The sequence below is a fragment of the Pezoporus occidentalis genome, unplaced genomic scaffold, assembly GCF_034315485.1.
Source record: "Pezoporus occidentalis ecotype Australia unplaced genomic scaffold, CSIRO_AGI_Poc_V1 ctg388, whole genome shotgun sequence".
NCBI lineage: Eukaryota > Metazoa > Chordata > Aves > Psittaciformes > Psittacidae > Pezoporus > Pezoporus occidentalis.
Window position 1 is genome coordinate 104391 of NW_026915711.1, and position 21062 is coordinate 125452.

The 21062-nt window shown below is 63.9% G+C and overlaps 5 protein-coding genes across 9 annotated transcripts in view; 3 read left to right on the top strand and 2 right to left on the bottom strand.

Annotated features, from left to right (window-relative positions):
- The window catches only part of ANKRD13D (ankyrin repeat domain 13D), a 12505-nt gene extending 10733 nt beyond the window's left edge, over positions 1–1772 (top strand). The window contains exons 13-15 of the mRNA XM_062632254.1: positions 479–642; positions 731–810; positions 946–1772. Coding sequence (XP_062488238.1) covers positions 479–642; positions 731–810; positions 946–1186 — 485 coding nt within the window. The 3' untranslated portion in view covers positions 1187–1772. The remainder of the gene's footprint in view (positions 1–478; positions 643–730; positions 811–945) is intronic.
- GRK2 (G protein-coupled receptor kinase 2) overlaps positions 1–3889 on the top strand; it is a 25952-nt gene extending 22063 nt beyond the window's left edge. The window contains exon 22 of one of the 2 annotated variants that reach the window (XM_062632251.1): positions 3877–3889. The gene's annotated coding sequence lies outside the window, so the exon portion shown is untranslated. The other variant, XM_062632249.1, reaches the window with a different exon arrangement.
- On the top strand, positions 2386–12335 carry SSH3 (slingshot protein phosphatase 3). Its single transcript, XM_062632256.1, has 14 exons — positions 2386–2528; positions 3210–3247; positions 3810–3975; positions 5050–5168; positions 5240–5311; positions 5429–5494; positions 6909–7097; positions 8151–8244; positions 8339–8467; positions 8540–8586; positions 9513–9659; positions 11126–11326; positions 11914–12140; positions 12238–12335. The coding sequence occupies exons 1-14, from the start codon at positions 2478–2480 to the stop codon at positions 12333–12335; spliced, it is 1644 nt and encodes a 547-aa protein (XP_062488240.1). The 5' UTR covers positions 2386–2477.
- A 1988-nt stretch (positions 12336–14323) lies between these two features.
- On the bottom strand, positions 14324–15092 carry POLD4 (DNA polymerase delta 4, accessory subunit). Its single transcript, XM_062632247.1, has 3 exons — positions 14782–15092; positions 14593–14704; positions 14324–14455 (listed from the first exon to the last, which is right to left on the bottom strand). The coding sequence occupies exons 1-3, from the start codon at positions 15014–15016 to the stop codon at positions 14431–14433; spliced, it is 372 nt and encodes a 123-aa protein (XP_062488231.1). The 5' UTR covers positions 15017–15092; the 3' UTR covers positions 14324–14430.
- A 445-nt stretch (positions 15093–15537) lies between these two features.
- Positions 15538–18432, bottom strand: GLYATL3 (glycine-N-acyltransferase like 3). 4 transcript variants are annotated; one of them, XM_062632246.1, is made up of 6 exons: positions 18252–18432; positions 18076–18170; positions 17199–17306; positions 16990–17110; positions 16675–16688; positions 15538–16112 (listed from the first exon to the last, which is right to left on the bottom strand). In XM_062632246.1, the coding sequence occupies exons 2-6, from the start codon at positions 18151–18153 to the stop codon at positions 15672–15674; spliced, it is 762 nt and encodes a 253-aa protein (XP_062488230.1). In that variant the 5' UTR covers positions 18154–18170; positions 18252–18432; the 3' UTR covers positions 15538–15671. The 4 variants fall into 4 exon arrangements, with proteins under 4 accessions (XP_062488230.1, XP_062488229.1, XP_062488228.1 ...); XM_062632245.1 differs by having other exon boundaries at positions 16568–16688; positions 18076–18160; positions 18252–18423; XM_062632244.1 differs by having other exon boundaries at positions 16568–16688; positions 18076–18157; positions 18252–18422.
- Between the last annotated feature and the right edge of the window lie 2630 nt (positions 18433–21062).

Sequence of the window (21062 nt, forward strand, 5' to 3'; positions counted from 1 at the left end):
GTGGGTGTGGGTTGCTGTTGAACACCACGGGGTGCCATGGATGCAGGGAGCTGCAGGCTGGTGCCCTAGGATGCCGTGGGGTACCACTGGCCACCGCAGGACATCACAGGGTGCCGTGGGTGTGGGTTGCTGTTGAACACCACGGGGTGCCATGGATGCAGGGAGCTGCAGGCTGGTCCAGGCAGCCGTAGGATGCCGTGGGGTACCACTGGCCACCGCAGGACATCACAGGGTGCTGTGGGTGTGGGTTGCTGTTGAACACCACGGGGTGCCATGGATGCAGGGAGCTGCAGGCTGGTGCCCTAGGATGCCGTGGGGTACCATTGGCCACCGTAGGACACCACAGGGTGCTGTGGGATACCGCGGTGTGCTCTAGGGGTGCTGTGGGTGTGGGATAACACAGGGCGCCAGGGCCGGGGGGTGCCGCTCACGCGTGGGGTGCTGTGTCCCGGGGGGCTCACCCCGCGCCCCGCCGCAGGCTGGCCCTTCCCGTGCGAGGTGGAGGCGGGGGTGTTCGAGGTGCCCGCGGGGTACACGGTGCTGGGCGCGGGGCGCAGCGAGCCCCTGCGCGACGAGGACGACGACCTCCTGCAGTTCGCCATCCAGCAGAGCCTGCTCGACGCCGGCACCGAGACCGACCAGGCGAGGCCACGCCCCCAACCCCAAAGCCCCGCCCCCCCTCGTGGGGGGGGAAACCACGCCCCCCTTCTCACGCAAGCCCCGCCCACAGGTGACGATTTGGGAGGCGCTGACCAATACCCGCCCGGGCAGCGACCCGCCGCCCTATGACGAGGAGCTGCAGCTGGAGCGGTGAGGCGTGTGTGTGTGAGGGCGTGGCTTAAAGGGATGCCCCGCCCACCCCCGAGGGCGGGTAATAGCACGTGTTGGGCATGCGGTGGGGGCGTGGCTGTGAAGGGGGCGTGGCCTCACTGCCGCTCCGCGCAGGGCCCTGCAGGAGAGCATGCTGCTGCAGGCGGGCCCCAGCGCCGAGACCCTGCCCGCCGGGACCCCCCCCGGTGCCGGTGGTGGCGGCCCCCCGGTGCCCCCCGGTTACGGCAGCTTCGCGGAGCAGCTGCGCTTGGCCATGGCGCTGTCGGAGCGGGAGCAGGAGGAGCGGGAGCGGCGCCGGCGGGAGGAGGACGAGGAGCTGCAGCGCATCCTGCGGCTCTCCCTCACCGACAAGTAGAGCCCGGGGGTGCTCTGCACGGCAGAGGGGTGACCCGTACGTGGGGACGCCCCGCGTGGGGTGGGGGCACCCCGGTGGCACCGCGTCGCCTCGGGGACATCAGGCGTGGGGTCACCCTGGCGTGGGCATCATCCCGCGTGGGGACACCCCAACTTAGGCATGGCCAGGGCCGCGATGGCACCCCCATGTCGGGACCCCCCATGGATGAGGGCATAGCTCCCGCATGGGGGGCGTTGATCCAGGGATCCTCCTATCCCCAGGACCCGCAACCCAGGGGTCCTCTCCCTCCAGGCTCAAGTCTCAGCCCAGGCACCCTGATCTGGGGACTGCCCCCCACCCCAGGGGCACCCCTGTCCCCAGGATCCCCACCCTAGGGACCCCCCTTTCTCTTCAGTGTTGTACATTGATCCCGGGGGGGGGGGGGCAGGATGGAGCTGGGGGGCCCCGTGGGATGCGGCTGAGCCCCATTTAAAGGCACCCCAGGGTTGGGTGCTGAGGGGACAGGCAGGGAACCCCCAGGCCTCATCCCTTGGGGGCAGTGGGGGGGCCCTTTGTATGTACATATACATATACATATATATATATACACGTGTGTGCTGAGTGTGCTGGGGGGGGGAGAAGGGGGCAGAGCCTGTGGGAAGAATGGCATGTGGGGGGCACTGGGGGGATCCCATGGGATTTTCTTCCCCCTCCCCCCCCCAAAAAAAATCTTGCCCCAGTGCCCCATTCCCTCCCCTGGGTATATTGTATTCCATGGATAATTCCTGGGGACCCACTACTGAGCCATGGAGTACCAAGGGGCTTGGGTGGGGGGGTCCCAAGGTAACAGGGGTCCGGTTTGGGGTGGGATGGGGTGTCCCACTCCGGGGTGGGATTGAGGAGGGCTCCTTGGCATAGGGTTGAAGGAGGGGGTCAGGGTGTGCTGGCACCCAGGGGGGCACAACCAGTAGAGCCACAATGCCAGGGTGAGGGGCTCTGGGAAGGGGGGGTCCCTCGGGGAGGATCCTATGTTCCCGAGGGTGAATCCTGCCGGGTCCCAGGGAGCGGGGGGGTGTTTGGGGGTTCCCGGTCCGGTGGTACCAGCGCTGGGGGGTGATGATGCAGGGGGTACCATGAGGGTGGTACCGATGCCAGTCCGGTGGTACCGGGGCTGGGGGTGATGCTAAGGGGGGGCAAATCCCTCTTCAGGCCGCGCCGTGCCCGGGGCCGTGCCCGTGCCCGTTCCCGTTCCCGTTCCCGTCCGGGCGGGGCAGCGGCGGCGGCTGCACGGCGCTTCCTGGTGCGGCGGGGCATGGCGCTGGTCACGGTGCGGCGGGCGGCGGGGTCCGCCGGGGGCTCCGCGGTGAGTGCGGGACGGGGCCGGGAGCGGGGGCAGCGCGGATCCGGTACCAGCGCGGGGCGGGGGGGGGGGGTCGGGCTGTCCCGGCTGCTCCCAACGCGGTTTGGAACAGGACGGGGGGGGAAGGATTTAAGTCGGCTCCGGTGCCTCCCGGGACGGGTTGATCCCGGCCGCTCCCGGTGGGACGTTACCGGGGGTGATTCCCAGCACATGGGGGGGTTCCTCTGCTCCCGGTGGGGACTGCTCTGTAGTTAAGGGAGTATGGAGCGGGAGGGGGGGGTCTCCAGCGGCTCCCACAGTCCCCAGTGCTCCCAGGAGCTTCGGTGTCCCAATGGTTCCCGGTGCTCCCGTCCTCCCCGTTCCAGTTCGCATTGGGCCTGATTGAGTCACCCCTACAGCACGCAAACAGGGGGGAGCACAAGGACAGGACCCCCCCTGCCGTCCCAGAGCTGATCCCCAGGGATCTGCCTCCCTAATGGGACCCCCCCCCCAGGGCTCCCATGCTCCCCAATGGGGCCCAGCCAATGCCCCCCATGCTGCTGGTTGGGGGTTGCAGGGGGTCACTGGCCCCAGTGGGATGTGCTGGGGGAGGGGGGGGTGCTGACCCCCCCAAGCATGGTCTGTGCCCCCGGGGTCACACTCCCCTATGGGGACACTGCCATCCCCCCCCCCATTACTTTGCAGGAGGAAGATGCACCCAGACGTGGCCAACTGCAGCGGCGGTGAGAAGGGGATGTCCCCAGGGATGGGGGCTATGGGATACAGGGACACAGATAGGAGCATCCCCCCCCCATGGTGCCTCAGCTCTCTCCCCTTTGGGGGAGTGTTTTGGGGGCCCCCCATCCATGAGGGCCATGGGATACAGGGACACAGATAGGAGCATCCCCCCCAGTGGTGCCCCAGCTCTCTCCCCTTTGGGGGAGTGTTTTGGGGGGCCCCCATCCATGAGGGCCATGGGATACAGGGACACAGATAGGAGCATCCCCGCCAGTGGTGCCCCAGCTCTCTCCCCTTTGGGGGAGTGTTTTGGGGGCCCCCCATCCATGAGGGCCATGGGATACAGGGACACAGGAGCATCCCTCTCCTATGGTGCCCCAGCTCTCTCCCCTTTGGTGGAGAGTTTTGGGGGGCCCCCATCCATGAGGGCCATGGGATACAGGGACACAGATAGGAGCATCCCCCCCCATGGTGCCCCAGCTCTCTCCCATTTGGGGGAGTGTTTTGGGGGGCCCCCATCCATGAGGGCCATGCTGTGGGTCCCACTGAGGAGCCTCTGCCCCCCAGGCAGAGCTTTGTCATGGTCAAAGGGGCCGCTCTGCTGCTGCCCGCCGAGGAGCCCCCCCCGGCTGAGCCCCCCCCGGCCGAGCCCCCCAGCCAGGCCCCGGGGCAGCAGGAGCAGCACCTCCAGCTCATGATGCAGCTGCTGCGGGCACAGGACGCCATCCGGCTGGTGGGACAGGGAGAACAGGGATGGGATAGGGATGGGGATGGGCTGTGAGTGGGATGGGATAGGATGGGGACAAGGATGAGGGTAGAATGGGATGGGAACTGGATGTGGATGGGATGCGATGGGGATAGGGATGGAATGGGACAGGGCAGGATTGGGATGGCCAGGATGAGGAGGGGAATGGGATATGGATGGGATGGGATGGGGATGGGGACAGGATGGAGATGGGAACAAGGATGAGGATAGAATGGGGATGGGAATTGGATATGGATGGGATGGGATGCAATGGGGACAGGGATGACATGGGAAAGGGCAGGACTGGGATGAACAGAATGGGAATGGGGACAGGATGAGAAGGGGAATGGGACATGGATGGGATGGGATGAGGATGGCGACAGGATGGGGATGGGACAGAATGGGGATGGGGACAAGGATGGGGATACAATGGGGATTTAAATGGGATATGAATGGGACAGAATGGCATGAGGTGGCATGAGATGTGTGTGGGGATAGGATGGGAATGGCATGGGCCAGGATGGGATTGGAATGGGGACATATGGGGATGGAACAGAATGGGGATGAGGACGGGGGAGGTAGTATGGGAGTGGGATATGGATGGGACAGGATGGGATGAGATGGGGTTGGATAAAGGTGAGGACAGGATGGGGATGTCATGTGATGGGACAGGATTGGGATGGGGACAGTATTGGCGTGGGAACAGGATATGGATGGGACAGGATGGGATGAGATGGGATGGGATAAAGGTGAGGACAGGATGGGGATTTCATGTGATGGGACAGGATTGGGATGGGGACAGGGATGTGATAGGGATGGGACAGGATGGGACAAGGGGAGAAGGGATGGGCATGGGGAGAGGATGGGGACTGGCATGGGATATGGATGGAGATGGGACAGAACGGGATGGAGATACAATAGCATGGGATGAGCCCAGGATGGAGGCGGGGATGGAAGGGGACGGCTGCAGCCCAGCCTGCCCTGCAGCGTGCCGGGGACACTGTGGGCACCTGGGGGCAGATCCCGCAGTGCAGGAGGGCCCCCTGACCCCGTCCCTCGCAGGCGGTGCGGTTGGAGTCAGCACGGCCGCGGCGGGTGCGGTACCTGCTGGTGGTGCGGCCCGAAGAGGAGGGGGCCGAGGGGGAGGCAGCGCTGCTGGGGGTGGACTTCGCCCATGAGGGGTGAGCAGGGAGCTCAGGGGGTGCTGGGGGGGGGGATGGCAGCTGCACCCCCTCACCTCTGCCCGCCCCAGGGCCTCCCGCTGCACCCTGGGCATGGTGCTGCCCCTCTGGAGCGACACCCAGGTCTTCCTCGATGGCGATGGGTAAGGGGAATGAGGGGGCCCGGGGAAGGGGGGCGTTAGGAGGGTGGATAAGGGGCTGGGAGGGGGTTGGAGTGCCCCCCCTTGATACCCCTCCCTGTGTCTCCCCATGGTGCTCAGAGGGTTCAGTGTGACGTCAGGGGGAGAGACCCGCATCTTCAAGCCCATCTCTGTGCAGACCATGTGGTGAGTGAGCCCTGGATGGGCATGGGAGGGTGTGGGCACTGCCATGGGCATGGAACGTGGGCACCACCGTGCTCAGGGTGGGCACCTGCATGGGCACGGGATGTGGGTACCACCATGGGCATGGAGGATGTGGTCACCACCATGATCACGGGAAGGTTGTGGGCACTGGAGATGGATCCCACAATGCTCAGCTGGGATGTGGGCATTCCCATGGGCATGGGATGTGGGTACCACCATATCAGAGAGGATACGGGCCTCCCCAGGGGCACAGGATGGGGGTACCACCATATTCAGGGGGATGAGATCATCCCTATGGGCATGGGATGTGGGTGCCACCATATCAGAGAGGATATGGGCCTCCCCAGGGGCACGGGACATGGGTACCACCATATTCAGGGGGATGGGATCATCCCTATGGGCATGGGATGTGGGTGCCACCATATCAGAGAGGATACGGGGCTCCCCAGGGGCACGGGATGGGGGTACCACCATATTCAGGGGGATGGGATCATCCCTATGGGCATGGGATGTGGATGGGGGTACCACCATATTCAGGGGGATGAGATCATCCCTATGGGCACGGGATGTGGGTGCCACCATATCAGAGAGGATATGGGCCTCCCCAGGGGCACGGGACATGGGTACCACCATATTCAGGGGGATGAGATCATCCCTATGGGCATGGGATGTGGGTACCACCATATCAGAGAGGATACGGGGCTCCCCAGGGGCACTGAATGGGGGTACCACCATATTCAGGGGGATGGGATCATCCCTATGGGCATGGGATGTGGGTACCACCATATCAGAGAGGATACGGGGCTCCCCAGGGGCACGGGATGGGGGTACCACCATATTCAGGGGGATGAGATCATCCCTATGGGCACGGGATGTGGGTGCCAGAGAGGATACGGGGCTCCCCAGGGGCACGGGATGGGGGTACCACCATATTCAGGGGGATGGGATCATCCCTATGGGCACGGGATGTGGGTACCACCATATCAGAGAGGATACAGGCCTCCCCAGGGGCACTGGATGGGGGTACCACCATATTCAGGGGGATGGGATCATCCCTATGGGCATGGGATGTGGATGGGTGTACCACCATATTCAGGGGGATGAGATCATCCCTATGGGCACGGGATGTGGGTGCCACCATATTCAGGCGGATGGGCTCACCCCCACGAGCACTGGGGGGGTACCAGGGCACCCCTGCGGGTACCCCTGCGGGCAGGGGACGCAGGTAGCAGTGCGTTCAGGGGGGATACGGGCACGGCACACGGGTACCAGCACGGTGACGGGGTGATGATGCGCGCACTGCAGCGGGCACAGGGTCCGCACCGGGTTGGGCTGTGGGGAGGGTTCACGCCCCACACGCGGTGCGGGGCGGGTGCGGTGTGAGGCGCTGTGGCAGGGCCGTGCTGCAGGAGCTGCACCGGGCCTGCGAGGACGCGTCCCGAGGGGGGCACATCCCCGGCGGAGCGGCGCTGGGCTGGGCCCGCGGCTACGCGGCGGAGCTGGGCTCGGAGCAGAGCTGCATCAACGAGTGGAGCGCCATGGCCGGGCTGGAGTCCGTGCGCCCCGCGTCCCCCCCGCCGTGCCCGTAAGCTCCGCCCTCACCCCCGGGCTCCGCGGGCCAATCAGCGATGCGCCTGGGGAGGGAGGCGGGGCTAAGGGGGGGGGGGAGGGAGGGGCTTGAGGGAGGGGGCGGGGTTTGGTCAATGGGGAGGGGCTTATAGGAAGAGGGTGGAGCTTTCAGTCTTTTATGGCCATTAGGAGGCGGGACTGGCATGTTTAAGGGCGGGGCTTAAGGAACAGGGTGTAGCCAATGGGGTATGGTTTAAAGGAAGTGGGTGGAGCTTCCACGCTTTTTATGGTCATAAGGAGAACGGGCTTAAAATCAGGGTGTGGCCAATGGGATGGGGTTTAAAGGAAGTGGGTGGAGCTTTCAGTCTTTTATGGCCATTAGGAGGCGGGACTGGCATGTTTAAGGGCGGGGCTTAGGGAATGGTGTAGCCAATGGGGTATGGTTTAAAGGAAGTGGGTGGAGCTTTCAGGGTTTTATGGCAATTAGGAGGCGGGACTTGCATGTTTAAGGGCGGGGCTTAGGGAACGGTGTAGCCAATGGGGTATGGTTTAATGGAAGTGGGTGGAGCTTTCAGTCTTTTATGGCGATTAGGAGGCGGGACTTGCATGTTTAAGGGCGGGGCTTAAGGAACAGGGTGTAGCCAATGGGGAATGGTTTAAAGGAAGTGGGTGGAGCTTTTGGTCTTTTATGGCCATTAGGAGGCGGGACTTGCATGTTTAAGGGCGGGGCTTAGGGAATGGTGTAGCCAATGGGGTATGGTTTAAAGGAAGTGGGTGGAGCTTTCCGTCTTTTATGGCAATTAGGAGGTGGGACTTGCATGTTTAAGGGCGGGGCTTAGGGAACAGGATTTAGCCAATGGGGTTTGGTTTAAAGGAGGTGGGTGGAGCTTCCACGCTTCCAACGGGCTTAAAATGAGGGCGTGGCCAATAGGGTGGGGTTTAACGGAAGTGGGTGGAGCTTTCGCCCTTTTATGGTCATGAGGAGGCGGGGCTTGTGTAGGGGCGAGGCAGGGCCTGCGTAGGGCAGCGCCATGGCCATCGGTGGGTGACGTGGTGACACCAATGCCAGGCCAGCGGCAGCGGAGCTGTCGGAGCAGACGGTGCGGGCGCTGCTGCGGGACGTGATGGCCAGCGCCGACCTGGAGAGCGTCACCTCCAAGGAGGTGGGTGACCCCGGGCAGGGGCCAAGAGCCTGGTCCGCAGGCAGGGACAGGCAGGGACGGGCAGGAGCATCCAGCACCCCATGGTGGTCCCCAGGTTCGGGAGGAGCTGGAGCGGCGCACGGGGCACAGCCTGGCCCAGCACAAGGACTTCATCGACAACGAGATGCTGCTGGTGCTGGCGCAGATGGACCGGCCCTCCCGTGTCTTCCCTCACGTCTACCTGGTGGGCAAGGTTGGGCACGGCGGTAAGGGCGGGCAGGGCTTGAACCCAGGGCTCACCACTGCCGCCACGCAGGGATCTGAGTGGAACGCGGCCAACTTGGAGGAGCTGCAGCAGAACCGGTGAGTGTGGGGTCATCCGGGGTACAATGGTGGGGTGGGCATAGGGAGATGGTGGGGGGGCTCGGGGGGGTGGCATGGGGTCATCATGGCATGATCGGGTGAGGTGGGTATGGGCTCATCATGGGATGCTGATGGGTGGATATGGGGTCATTGAAGGACAGCCATGGGGATGGACGTGGGGTCTTTGTAGGGCATCCATTTGGATGGGCATGGGGTCATCATGGGGCACCCATTGGAGTGGGCAAAGGGTCTTTGTAGGCACCCATTGGAGTAGTGAAGGTGTCTTTGTAAGGCACTTACTGCGATAGGAATGGTCTGTTTAGGGCAACCATTGGGTTGCTCATGGGGTCTTAGTAGGGCACCCATTGGGTTGATCATGGGGTCTTTGTAGGGCACCCATTGGGTTGCTCATGGGGTCTTAGTAGGGCACCCATTGGGTTTCTCATGGGGTCTTAGTAGGGCACCCATTGGGTTTATCATGGGGGTCTTTGTAGGGCACCCATTGGGTTTATCATGGGGGTCTTTGTAGGGAACCCATAGGGTTTATCATGGGGGTCTTCATAGGGCACCCATTGGGTTTATCATGGGGGTCTTTGTAGGGCACCCATTGGGTTTATCATGGGGTCTTCGTAGGGCACCCATTGGTTTGATTATGGAGTCTTTGTAGGGCACCCATTGGGTTGATTATGGAGTCTTTGTAGGGCACCCATTGGGTTGGCCCTCTGGTCATCAAGGGACACACATTGGGGTGGTTGAAGGGTCTTTGTAGGGCACCTCTTGGGATGGATGGGAGGTCATCATGGGACACGTGGCAGGGTGGGTGCCGCAGGTCTATGGCACTGCAGTGGGGTGGATGTGGGGTGCTGTGGGTCCCCCCACGGAGCACAGGCAGATCCCCAACCCTGCCCCTGTCCGTGGCGCCCCAGGGTCACCCACATCCTGAACGTGGCGCGGGAGATCGACAACTTCTTCCCGGCGCTGTTCACCTACATGAACGTGCGGGTGTACGATGAGGAGACGGCCCAGCTCCTGCCCCACTGGAACGACACCTTCCTCTTCCTCTCCCGTGTCCGGTCAGTGGGGCCAGGGCAGCCCTGGGGCACAGGGGCAATGCAGGGGGATACAGGATGTGGGGGGCACGGAGGGACAGGGGTTGGAGTCAGGGGCAGGATGAAGGGAACACAACATGGATGGGGGTATCTGGGGAGGCATCTTGGTGACTGAGGTACTGGTAGGCATGGGAAGCACTGGGGACACTGGGAGCACTGGGAAATGGGGTGATCTGGGGTATTGGGTCTCTGGGAATGTGAGGAGACCTGAGGACACGGGGACTATGGGGCACAATGTCCCTGGGGACAAGGGAACCATTGGGAACAAGGTCCCTGGGGACATGGGAAGCACTGGGAACATGGAAACTACGGGGAACAAGGTCTCTTGGGACAATGGGAGAACTGGGAACATGGGAACCATTGGGAACAAGGTCCCTGGGAATAATGGGAGCTCTGGGAACATGGGAACCATTGGGAACAAGGTCCCTGGAGACATGGGGAGCTCTGGGAACATGGGAACCATTGGGAACAAGGTCCCCTGGGGACATGGGGAGCTCTGGGAACATGGGAACCATTGGGAACAAGGTCCCTGGGGACATGGGGAGCTCTGGGAACATGGGAACCATTGGGAACAAGGTCCCTGGGGACATGGGGAGCTCTGGGAACATGGGAACCATTGGGAACAAGGTCCCCTGGGGACATGGGGAGCTCTGGGAACATGGGAACCATTGGGAACAAGGTCCCTGGGGACATGGGGAGCTCTGGGAACATGGGAACCATTGGGAACAAGGTCCCCTGGGGACATGGGGAGCTCTGGGAACATGGGAACCATTGGGAACAAGGTCCCTGGGAATAATGGGAGCTCTGGGAACATGGGAACCATTGGGAACAAGGTCCCTGGAGACATGGGGAGCTCTGGGAACATGGGAACCATTGGGAACAAGGTGCCTGGGGACATGGGGAGCTCTAGGAACATGGGAACCATTGGGAACAAGGTCCCTGGGGACATGGGGAGCTCTGGGAACATGGGAACCATTGGGAACAAGGTCCCTTGGGGACATGGGGAGCTCTGGGAACATGGGAACCATTGGGAACAAGGTCCCTGGGGACAACGGGAGCTCTGGGAACATGGGAACAGGGTCCCTGGGGACAATGGGAGCTCTGGGAACATGGGAACCATTGGGAACAAGGTCCCTGGGGATATGGGAAGCACTGGGAACATGGAAACTACGGGGAACAAGGTCTCTTGGGACAAAGGGAGCTCTGGGAACATGGGAAGCATTGGGAACAAGGTCCCCTGGGGACATGGGGAGCTCTGGGAACATGGGAACCATTGGGAACAAGGTCCCTGGGGACGTGGGGAGCAGCAGGTGAATGGGAACCATGGAACCCGGGGACCCCAGTGCCATGGGGCCCCCAGGGCCATGATGTGCCCGGGGACAGCGGGGGTCCCCCCAACGCACTCAGTGCCATGCGGGTGCCCGCCGCAGGGCCAGCGGGGGCCGGGCGCTGGTTCACTGTCGCATGGGGCTGAGCCGCTCGGCAGCCACGGTGCTGGCGTACGCCATGAAGGAGTTGGGGTGGTCCCTGGAGCGGGCGCTGCGGCACGTGCGGCACTGCCGGCCCGGCGCCATGCCCAACCCCGGCTTCATGCGCCAGCTCGACTTCTACCAGGGCATCCTGCGCGCCAGGTGGGTGGGGCCGAGATGAGCCACGCCCACATAAAGGGTGGGGCACGCGGAGACCACGCCCTCCTTGGCGAGGAGAGGGCGGGGATCTATGAGGCCACGCCCCCTTCGTGAGGGTGGGGGCTGGTGAGCCTATGCTTAGCTATGTAGGATGGGCGGGGGTCTGATTAGGCCACGCCCCCATTGGGGACAGAATATGGTTTAGTGAGGCCACGCCCCCTTCGGTACGAGGGAGACCACGCCTCCTTTGGGTAGGGTGGGCGGGATCTTGTGTGGCCACGCCCCATTGTCCATGAGGAGGTATCCCTGTGGCCACGCCCATTTAAGACAGGAAGGGCGTGGACTGCCATGTGCCCTTCAACAGTGAGAGGGCGTGGTCTCCTGTAACCACGCCCCTTAGCCTGGAGAGTCCACCGTGACCCCTCCTCCTTCAGCAATAAGGGGCGTGGTCATATTACCAAGGTGTGGGCTATGGTGGGTGGAGCATCCTTTTAGCCACGCCCCTTTCACAGCGGGTGGGCGGGGTTTGCATCGCGGGGTGGGCCGAGCCTGTGGGCCCGGTCAGGGGGTGACGGGCGGGTGTGTGTCAGCCGGCACAGCACCATGTGGGAGCCCAGGGCGGCCGAGCCCCAGCCTCCAGGGGACGAGGGCGGCACGGCCCCGTCCCCGCAGCCCCCTGAGGACGTGCCCGTGCCGGGGGTGCTGGGGGCCTCCCCGCGGCCCCGCATCTCCCTGTGCGCCGTCATGAGGAGCATCAGCCAGCTGGAGCCCCCCGGGGAGCCGCTCTGCGAGGAGGTGAGCGCAGGGGCTCGGGGGGGTGCAGGCAGGCGGCGGGGCTGCGGCACTGCCTGAGCCCCCCCAACCCCCGGCCTCCCCATAGGGGTTCGCGGCCGCGGAGGCACCGGCGGGTTCAGGGGGGGCCCCCCCGGCAGCACCGCCCCAGCCTCGGCCCTCGTCCCGCCCGCGCCGGGTGCCGCGCCAGGCCAGCCTCGACGGAGGCCACGCCCCCTGACCGCGCCCACACCGAGGAGACCTCTCTCCTCCAATCAGGAGGAAGGGGCGGGGCTTACCCATGGCCACGCCCCCTCCCTTCACACTACCGGGGGTGGCGGAGCCCGCCCCGCACCAGCACTGACAATAAAGAGCGGAACCGGGCGGCCCTGGCCTGGCTGATGCCCGGGGGAGGGTTCCAAGGGCGCCGGGGCACCGGGAGCCGGCACCTCCGGTACCGCGAAGCGCCGCCGCCATCTTGTGTGGCGGGGGAGGCGGTGGCGGCGGGGAGAGGACTACAGCTCCCGGCATCCCTTGCGCGGAGACTGCGATTGCGCATGCGTTCAGGGCACCTTCCGGGTTGCTACGCAACCGGGCGCAGGCTTCACTCAGGCCTAGCGGCCTAGGCCGCGCCGCGGGGCCGGTTCCGGGAGCAGGGATTGGGCCCCTGTGCTGGGCACTGGGGAGGCTGCACCTCGAATCCTGTGCTCAGCTCCCGGCCCCTCACTGCAAGAGAGACCTTGAGGTGCTGGAGCGGGGCCAGAGAAGGGAACGGAGCTGGAGCAGGGCCTGGAGCCCAGGTGTGATGGGGAAGGGCTGAGGGACCTGGGGGGTTCAGTGTGGAGAAGAGAAGGCTCAGGGGGGACCTGATGGCTGCCTGCAACTGCCTGAGAGGAGGATGGAGCCAGGAGGGGCTGGGCTCTGCTCCCAAGGAACAAGGGATGGGACAAGAGGAAACGGCCTCAAGCTGCCCCAGGGCAGGTTTAGATGGAGCTGGCCCCGAAGCTCCTCGAGCAGGACCGGATCTGGGTGAGCAATGGGACAGGGAGGGCTCGGTGCCTGCAGGGTGAGTGGCACCAGTGCTGTGCCCCGTCCCAGCCCGCTCCCAGGACGTGGCCTGGGTTACTCCGAGGTCCAGCTCTTCATTCCAGGTCTGGGCTGTGATCAGTTCATTTTATTGAGGAAGCACCAAAAGGAGCTTCGAGAAATGAGACAAACGACAAAGCAGCACATCCTGTGAGGGATTCATCATGAAACAATTGCACCCACGGCAAAGCTGCTCCTGGTGCCTTTTAACCTTAGGGATCCCATGGGATTGATACGGCTTTTCCCTCCCCGCTGCCAACACAGGAAGGTCCCATTGGAGAAGGCTCCTGAAGGGGAGACCTCAGAGCAGCTCCAGTGCCTGAAGGGGCTGCAGGGAACCTGGAGAGGGGCTTGGGACAAGGGATGTAGGGACAGGCCAAGGGGAATGGCTTGAACCTGCCCGAGGGGAGACTGAGATGAGCTCTTAGGCAGAAGCTCTTCCCTGTGAGGGTGCTGAGGCGCTGGCACAGGGTGCCCAGAGAAGCTGTGGCTGCCCCATCCCTGGCAGTGTTCAAGGACACAGGGGCTTGGAGCAAGCTGCTGCAGTGGAAGGGGTTAGGGTTGGAGCTGGAGGAGCTTGAAGCTCCCTTCATCCCGACCCATCCCATGGTTCCATGATTCTGAGCCTGGCAGAGGGCCCGGCTGCATCCCAGCTTCAGGGAGGATTTCATGGATACTCTCGGTGTACAGCACACTCGGTGGTGAGGGGTGCTGAGGGCATCCCATGGCCCTTCTCCTGCCCCCTCTCCAGAGCTCTGCTGCTCCCCTCTCCTTCCCCACCCCATTGCCAAAGCTCACCTTTGGGTGACTCCCCCAGCTCCGGCAGGGCTGAGCACCCTGGTGGGCACCATCCTGCCCACGCCAGCTCTCCCTTCCAGGGCTGTAGCATCCCATGCCCCACTCTGGATGACAGAGAGCTCCCACCCCTGCTCCTGCTCATCCCTAGGAACACCAACACACGGGAGCAGGGGGGATTCAGACCACAACGGTCCCCCCATAGCACTCATCCCCTTCCTTCTCATCGCACACACGGACCCAGTGCCATGTCCAGCACCAAGCTATGGCCTTACCCAAGGTACCACCCCCATAACACACCCCCCCATACCCCGGCTACCCCCTCCCCACAGCACACAGCAGCCCCTGTCCTTCAACACACCCTTTAATGCACCCTGGCTGCAGGCAGGCCTGGGGGGCAACGGGCACAGCCCCCCCCTTTGCTCCCTCCAGCGCTGGGGGGCAGCAGCAGCGGCTCAGAGCTCGTACTCGTGCCAGAGGCTGTGGGGCACAAAGGGGGGGGGGTCAGAGCGTGCCCCCCACCCTGCTTGTGGATGCCCCCAATGCATGGGGGGGGACACACCGGGAGAGGGATGGGGAACTTTGTGTGTCCCCCCCCCATCCTGTTTAATACCCACTTGTAGATGACGCTGGGATCATCCTGATGCTTCAGGAGGGCATCACGCACCGTGTCCGGGGGGCTGAGCCCCAGCTCCTGTGCGCGCTCCCAGCGCTGCAGGCGGGTGATTCCTATGGGGGGGGATCAGTGGGAATAGGGCGATCCAGGGGGTTCCATGGGGGGTCTGTGGGGGTCCCGGTTCTCTCACCAGTGCACGGGCCATACTCCCAAGCGAGATCGAAGCTCCGCAGCATCTCCAGGACGCTCCGATCCGGACCGGACCCCGGCGGCTCCTCCGCCGCTGGAACCTGGGGACGCCCCGTGCCCGTGCCCGTGCCCGTGCCCGTGCCCTTCCCTTTGCCTTTACGCGTGCCCGGGGCTCGGCCCGGCCGCCGCCGCCGCCGTAACGGGAAGGAGTCGGTGATGAGCCGGGGCTGCTCCATCGGCCTGCGGGACAGCGGCGGCGGCCGCGCTGCTACCGGTATCCAGGGCACAACACCCCGCCTATGGGGCGGAAGCGGCGGGGCCGGCGCTGTCCCCTCCCCTTCCCCGTTGTCCCCGGTCCCCGTTGTCCCCGCCACCGGTGGCTCCGCCGCGGCTCGCACCGTGCCCCGCGCTGCGCTCTGCCTCGGTGCCCCCCGTCAATGGGCTCCACAAGCAGCGCATCCGCCCGGTCCCAACCCCAAGCGCGGTGACACCGTCCCGTGGGGCTGGGGGGGGGGACGGGACACTGCAGGTGCTTGAGGCTCTTCGGCCCTCCCATGGGGAGCCCTACAGCACGAGCCGTGGTGCGTGTCCTGCACCAGCCCCAGAGGGTGCTCAGGCATTGGAACAGGCTGCCCAGGGCGGCGCTGCTCTTTTCCAGCCCCACTGATTCTATGGGTCTGTGCCCAGACACGAGGTGACTCCCTGGGGGCAAATCTGTGTCCCCCAGCAGTGCCACCACCAAACCCGCTCTGTAACGGCCGGTGTTGAGCCATGTGTGAGAAAACCAAGCGGCCGCACAACCCCATAGCAGCCACCAGAGAAGCCACAGCGCTCTTTGCTTTCAGTGCCGTGTTTCCTCCCTCACACTTCCCGACCCCCACGAAGGGGTGTTTATGGAAGGAGTGGGGTGGGATGATTTAGGCTCGCTTCAGGCTGGGGTTGTGCAGGATGTAAGAGCACAGCCCCGGCAGGCGCTGGTGACCCAGCTCCTCCTCCAGCCGCTGCATGGGCCGGTTCCCGGTGGCCGTGAACCCAAAGGTGGGGAAGCCACGAGCCTGAGCCCTGCGAGCGGCCAGGACCATCACCGTCCACATGTACCCGCTGCGGCGGTGCGCGGGGAGCGTGTATCCGTGCGTCCCGGCTCCAAAGGGATCCGTCAGCGTCCAGGAGAGCGGCTGCCCGGCCCCGTCCCGCAGGCAGAGGTTGGGGAAGAGCCGCAGCAGCTCCTCCAGGTACTGCCGGCTCCGAGCGGTGCCTCCGTAGGGCCACGTCTTGTTGAGCAGATCCACGTGTGCCGGGGTCAGGGAGCCCACCCGCACCCCCGGATCCAGGCTGCGGTGAGGGATGGGTCAGTGGGGAGATGGGGATGGGATGGGATGGGGATGGGGGTGGGATGGGGATGGGGATGGGGGTGGCATGGGATGGGGATGGGATGGGGATGGAGGTGGGATGGGGATGGGGATGGGATTGGGATAGGGATGGAGGTGGGATCGGGATGCGGATGGGATGGGGATGGGGAGGGATGGGGATGGGAAGGGATGGGATGGGGACAGAGTTGCAGATGGGGTTGTGGATGAAGTTGGGGATAGGAAGGGGATGGTATGGGGAGGGGTTTGCAGATGGTTATGGGAATGGGGATGAGATGGGGATGGGATGGGGTTGCAAATAGGGTTGGAGATTGGGATGAGACTGGGAATGGGGATGGGAGGGGGATTGGCTGGGATGGGGATGGCGATGAGATGGGGATGGGATGGGGTTGGGGCTGGGGCTGGGTTTGGGGGTCTCACCGTGGCTCGGGCATGGCGCTGGGGTTGGGGTGCAGGTAGGTGTAATAATGGGAGATGTCGAGCTCGATGCCCTTGGCCCCCGCAATGGCCTCTGACACCGCGGTCACCCCGTCCTGAAGGCCTGGGGGTGGCGCTGTCAGGGGGGGCTGCTCCACCAGCACCCACTTTGCTGCCCCCAATGCACCCCGAGGTCCAGCCACAACGGCCTCCGGTGACAGCACCCATCAAACCAACGCCCCCAGCACCCCAATTCCAGCCCCATGTCCCCCAGTACCCCCAGTTCTTTCCCCCAGCACATCCCAGCACCTCCACTTCCACACCTAGTGCCTCTCCCATGCTCCCAGTGCCCCCAGCACCCCAATTCCCACCCCAGCACCCCCAATCCCTTCCCATCACCCCCAGGACCCCCATCCCATGACCACCGATGATGTAGAACGCCGCATCCCAGCGCAGGCAGCCCGGGGTCTCCAGCAGCGCCCGGTAAGCGCCCAGGTCCCGGTAGAACACCGCGCTCGTGTTCCTGTAGCAGTCATCCACCGGCACCTGCGGGGCACCCATGGGTGCCCTGAGCCCATCGGTACCCTCTATGGGGCCACCCCACAAGCACCCATGAGGGGTTCCCCGCGGCCACCTCTCCTCTGCGCCGCGCCAGCACGGCACCGAACTCAGGCCATGCATCCACCACCACCTCCAGCCCCGCCGGGTTGCCCCGGTTGATGTTCATCACAGCCCCATAGACCTGCGGCAAAGAGGGGGGCAGAGATGGGATGTGGGGGGCAGGAGGTCGATGTGGGGGTTCCCAAGCAATGGGCGCACCCCACAACCCTGCCCCCATAGGGATGTGTGGGGTGAATCCCTCTGGGTGATGTTCACCACGGCCCCATAGACCTGCGGGTGAAGGGGGCTGAGATGGGTTGTGGGGTGCAGGGGGGCAAATGTGGGGTCCTGGGTGGTGGGTGCACCCCACAGCCCGCCGGGTCCCATAGGGATGTGTGGGGTGAAGGCAAAGGGGGCAGAGCCCCACAAGTGGGTGGGGCTATGGGAAGTGGGCGTGGAAGCTTGGGATTGGCTGCTTTCACACTGTCTCGGCTGGGATTGGCTGGCTTCTATGGGAGGCTGGGAGAGGATTGGTTGGTTTGTGTGGGTGTCAAAGGGGATTGGCTAGCTTGGAATCAAGCTGGGCTGGGATTGGTCCGTTGGCTGATGCCCGGGAGCCGCCTGTCCTGGACTTGGGACCCTCGGGGGAGGGCAGCAAGAGAGGGGCTACGGGGGTCCCCATCCCTGGGGGCAGGAGATGGGGGACATGGGGGTCCCTGCCTTGGCAAGGGGCAGGGATATGGGGGTCCCAGTCATTGGACAGCTCAGGGGTGACATTGGGGTCCCCACCACGGCGCAGGGCAGGGGTGACAAAGGGGTCCCAGTCATGGCGTGGGGCAGGGGTGACATTGGGCTCCCTGTCCCAGCACGGGGCAGGGGTGACACAAGGGGGGTCCCATCCCCCCCATCACCGGCAGGGTGAGGGGCAGGCTCCTCCGCAGGGCTCCCTCCAAGCGCTGCAGCTGAGCCGGGCACGTCAGGATCAGCATGGTCCTGCTGAGAGACCCTACAATAACACCGGGGACGGGGGCCCATGGCTGGACCCTGTCCCCATCCCCATCCCTGCCCTCATCCCTTCATCACTCACCCCGCAGCGGTGCTGTGGCCGTGGGTCCCAATGGGCCTTGGGGTGGGCGTCAGAGACCGGTGGCACCAGCAGGTCCCTGGCTCTATGGGGCACACGGTGGCACCAGCAGGTCCCTGGCTCTATGGGGCACACGGTGGCACCAGCAGGTCCCTGGCTCTATGGGGCACACGGTGGCACCAGCAGGTCCCTGGCTTTATGGGGCACACGGTGGCACCAGCCGCCACGGACCAGTGAGTGCCCCTTGCCCAGGGGGTGGCTCCATAGGGGGGGCACCGGGCAGGGTCCAGCCCATGGGGCACTGGGCATGGGGCCAGCCCTGTCCTTATGGGAAACACACGCAGCACCCCATAGCAGCACCCCATAGCGCCGGGACCCTCAGTGTCACCTCGTGTTCCACGGACCCTTGGTGTCACTGATGTGACACCTTGCTGATCCTGATGTGCCCAGGAGCCTGCCCCCCACAACCGCTGCTGATGATGGGGACATTGGGGTCATCCCTGTCCCCCCATCCCTGCCCTGCTGGTAATGGGGACCCCTTTGTCCTCCTATTCCTGCCCTGTCAGTGATGAGGACCCCGCTGCTCCCCCCAACCTTTCCCTACTGCGGACGGGAACCCTTCGCAGCCCCGTGTCCCCTTCACCCCTGCCCTGCTGCTGACGGGGTAACTGAGGACCCCCATGTCCCCCCATTCCTGCGCTGCCAGTGATGGGGTGTCCGTCCCCGCCCCACATCCCCCCTCCCTTCCCCATGGCAGGGCCCTAAGGAGGGCGCAGGGAGAAAGGCTTTAATCCGTTCATACAAGAATAGATCTTCTGCAATAAATACCCCAATAAATAACATCTCCAATAAATAAACACGCACAGACGCACCGGGGCACAGGCCACGCCCCCCCTCCCGTAAGCCCCGCCCACCACCCCCCCCCACAAGCCACGCCTCCCCACTCTGTGGGTCGCTAAGCAACCGTGGGAGAGGCAGGGCTTGGGTAGCCAGGGGGGCGGGGCCTATTGTAGGGCGGGGGCGGGGTTTATACCGATGCTCGAAGGGGATTGGTCCGTTTCGGGGTGGGCGGGGCTTGCGCACACCCTATAGCGCTTGGGGGTGGGGCTTATTGCTGCTGTGGGGCGGGGGGTGGGGGAGGCTGCTGCCCTCGTCAGCCCCATTGATATGGGGCAGGGATGAGGGGGTGGGCGCACCGTGGTGGTGGGGACAACGTGGGGGCTTCCACTGGGGCTGTGGGGTGGCTGTGGTGGCACTTTGGGGGCAGGAGACCCGTCTCTTCAGGCACGATGTGGTGACAGAGGGGATGTGGGGTGTCTGCAGCGGCACTTTGGGGTCAGGAGACCCATCTCTCAAGGTGCGGTGTGGTGGTGGAGAGGGAAAACGGGTGGCTTTGGTGGCACTTTGGGTCAGGAACCCCATCCCTTAAGGATGACGGGGATGTGGAGTGGCTTTGGTGGTACTTTGGGGTCAGAAGCCCCATCTCTGAAGGAGCACTGGGGATGGAGAGGGGACAGGAGTGGCTTTGGTGGTGCTTTGGGGTCAGAGCCCCATCTCTGAAGGCACAGTGGTGATGGAGAGAGGTGCTTTGGTGATGGTGGCACTTTGGGGTTGGAGCCCCATCCCACAAGGCACAGTGGTGATGGAGAGAGGTGCTTTGGTGATGGTGATGGTGGCACTTTGGGGTCAGAGCCCCATCTCTGAAGGCACAGTGGTGATGGAGAGGTGCTTTGGTGCTGGTGATGGTGGCGCTTTGGGGTCAGAGCCCCATCCCACAAGGCACAGTGGTGATGGAGAGAGGTGCTTTGGTGATGGTGATGGTGGCACTTTGGGGTCAGAGCCCCATCTCTGAAGGCACAGTGGTGATGGAGAGAGGTGCTTTGGTGATGGTGATGGTGGCGCTTTGGGGTCAGAGCCCCATCCCACAAGGCACAGTGGTGGTGGAAGTGCTGTGGGGTGACTTTGGTGGCACTTTAGGGTCAGGACCCCCATCCCTTAAGACATAGCAAGGTGATGATGAGGATATGGAGTGGCTTTGGTGGCACTTTGGGGTCAGGACCCCCATCCCTTAAGACATAGCAAGGTGATGATGAGGATATGGAGTGGCTTTGGTGGCACTTTGGGGTCAGAAGCCCCATCTCTCAAGGAGCACTGGTGATGGAGAGAGGACAGGAGTGGCTTTGGTGGTGCTTTGGGGTCAGGAGACCCAGCCCTTAAGGCACTTGTGTTGATGGTGGGGTTATGGGGTGGCTTTGGTGGCACTTGTGCATCAGGAACCCCATCCCTTAAGACACAGCGAGGTGATGACGAGGATGTGGAGTGGCTTTGGTGGCACTTTAGGGTCAAAAGACCCGTCCCTTAAGGCACTGTTAATGGTGGTGGGGTTGTGGAATGGCTTTGGTGGCACTTTGGGGTCAGAGCCCCATCTCTGAAGGCACAGTGGTGATGGAGAGAGGTGCTTTGGTGATGGTGATGGTGGCACTTTGGGGTCGGAGCCCCATCCCACACAAGGCACAGTGGTGATGGAGAGAGGTGCTTTGGTGATGGCTTTGGTGGCACTTTGGGGTCAGAGCCCCATCCCACAAGGCACAGTGGTGATGGAGAGAGGTGCTTTGGTGATGGTGATGGTGGCGCTTTGGGGTCAGAGCCCCATCCCACAAGGCACAGTGGTGGTGGAAGTGCTGTGGGGTGACTTTGGTGGCACTTTAGGGTCAGGAGCCCCATCCCACAAGGCACAGTGCCAATTGAAGTGCTGTGGGGTGACTTTGGTGCCACTTTAGGTTCAGGACCCCCCCCCAAGGCCCAATGTGGTGA

Coding starts and splice junctions, on each gene's coding strand:
- GLYATL3 (XM_062632245.1), bottom strand. CDS start 18,153: ATGCTGATCCTGACGTGCCCGGCTCAGCTGCAGCGCTTGGAGGGAGCC. Junction 17,111..17,198: donor TGGCGCGGCGCAGAGGAGAG/GTGGCCGCGGGG, acceptor GGTGCCCCGCAG/GTGCCGGTGGATGACTGCTA. Junction 16,113..16,567: donor AGCGCCATGCCCGAGCCACG/GTGAGACCCCCA, acceptor CCCTCACCGCAG/CCTGGATCCGGGGGTGCGGG.
- POLD4 (XM_062632247.1), bottom strand. CDS start 15,016: ATGGAGCAGCCCCGGCTCATCACCGACTCCTTCCCGTTACGGCGGCGG. Junction 14,705..14,781: donor GGAGTATGGCCCGTGCACTG/GTGAGAGAACCG, acceptor CCCCCCCCATAG/GAATCACCCGCCTGCAGCGC. Junction 14,456..14,592: donor GATCCCAGCGTCATCTACAA/GTGGGTATTAAA, acceptor TGTGCCCCACAG/CCTCTGGCACGAGTACGAGC.
- SSH3 (XM_062632256.1), top strand. CDS start 2,478: ATGGCGCTGGTCACGGTGCGGCGGGCGGCGGGGTCCGCCGGGGGCTCC. Junction 3,976..5,049: donor CACAGGACGCCATCCGGCTG/GTGGGACAGGGA, acceptor CGTCCCTCGCAG/GCGGTGCGGTTGGAGTCAGC. Junction 11,327..11,913: donor CAGGGCATCCTGCGCGCCAG/GTGGGTGGGGCC, acceptor GGTGTGTGTCAG/CCGGCACAGCACCATGTGGG.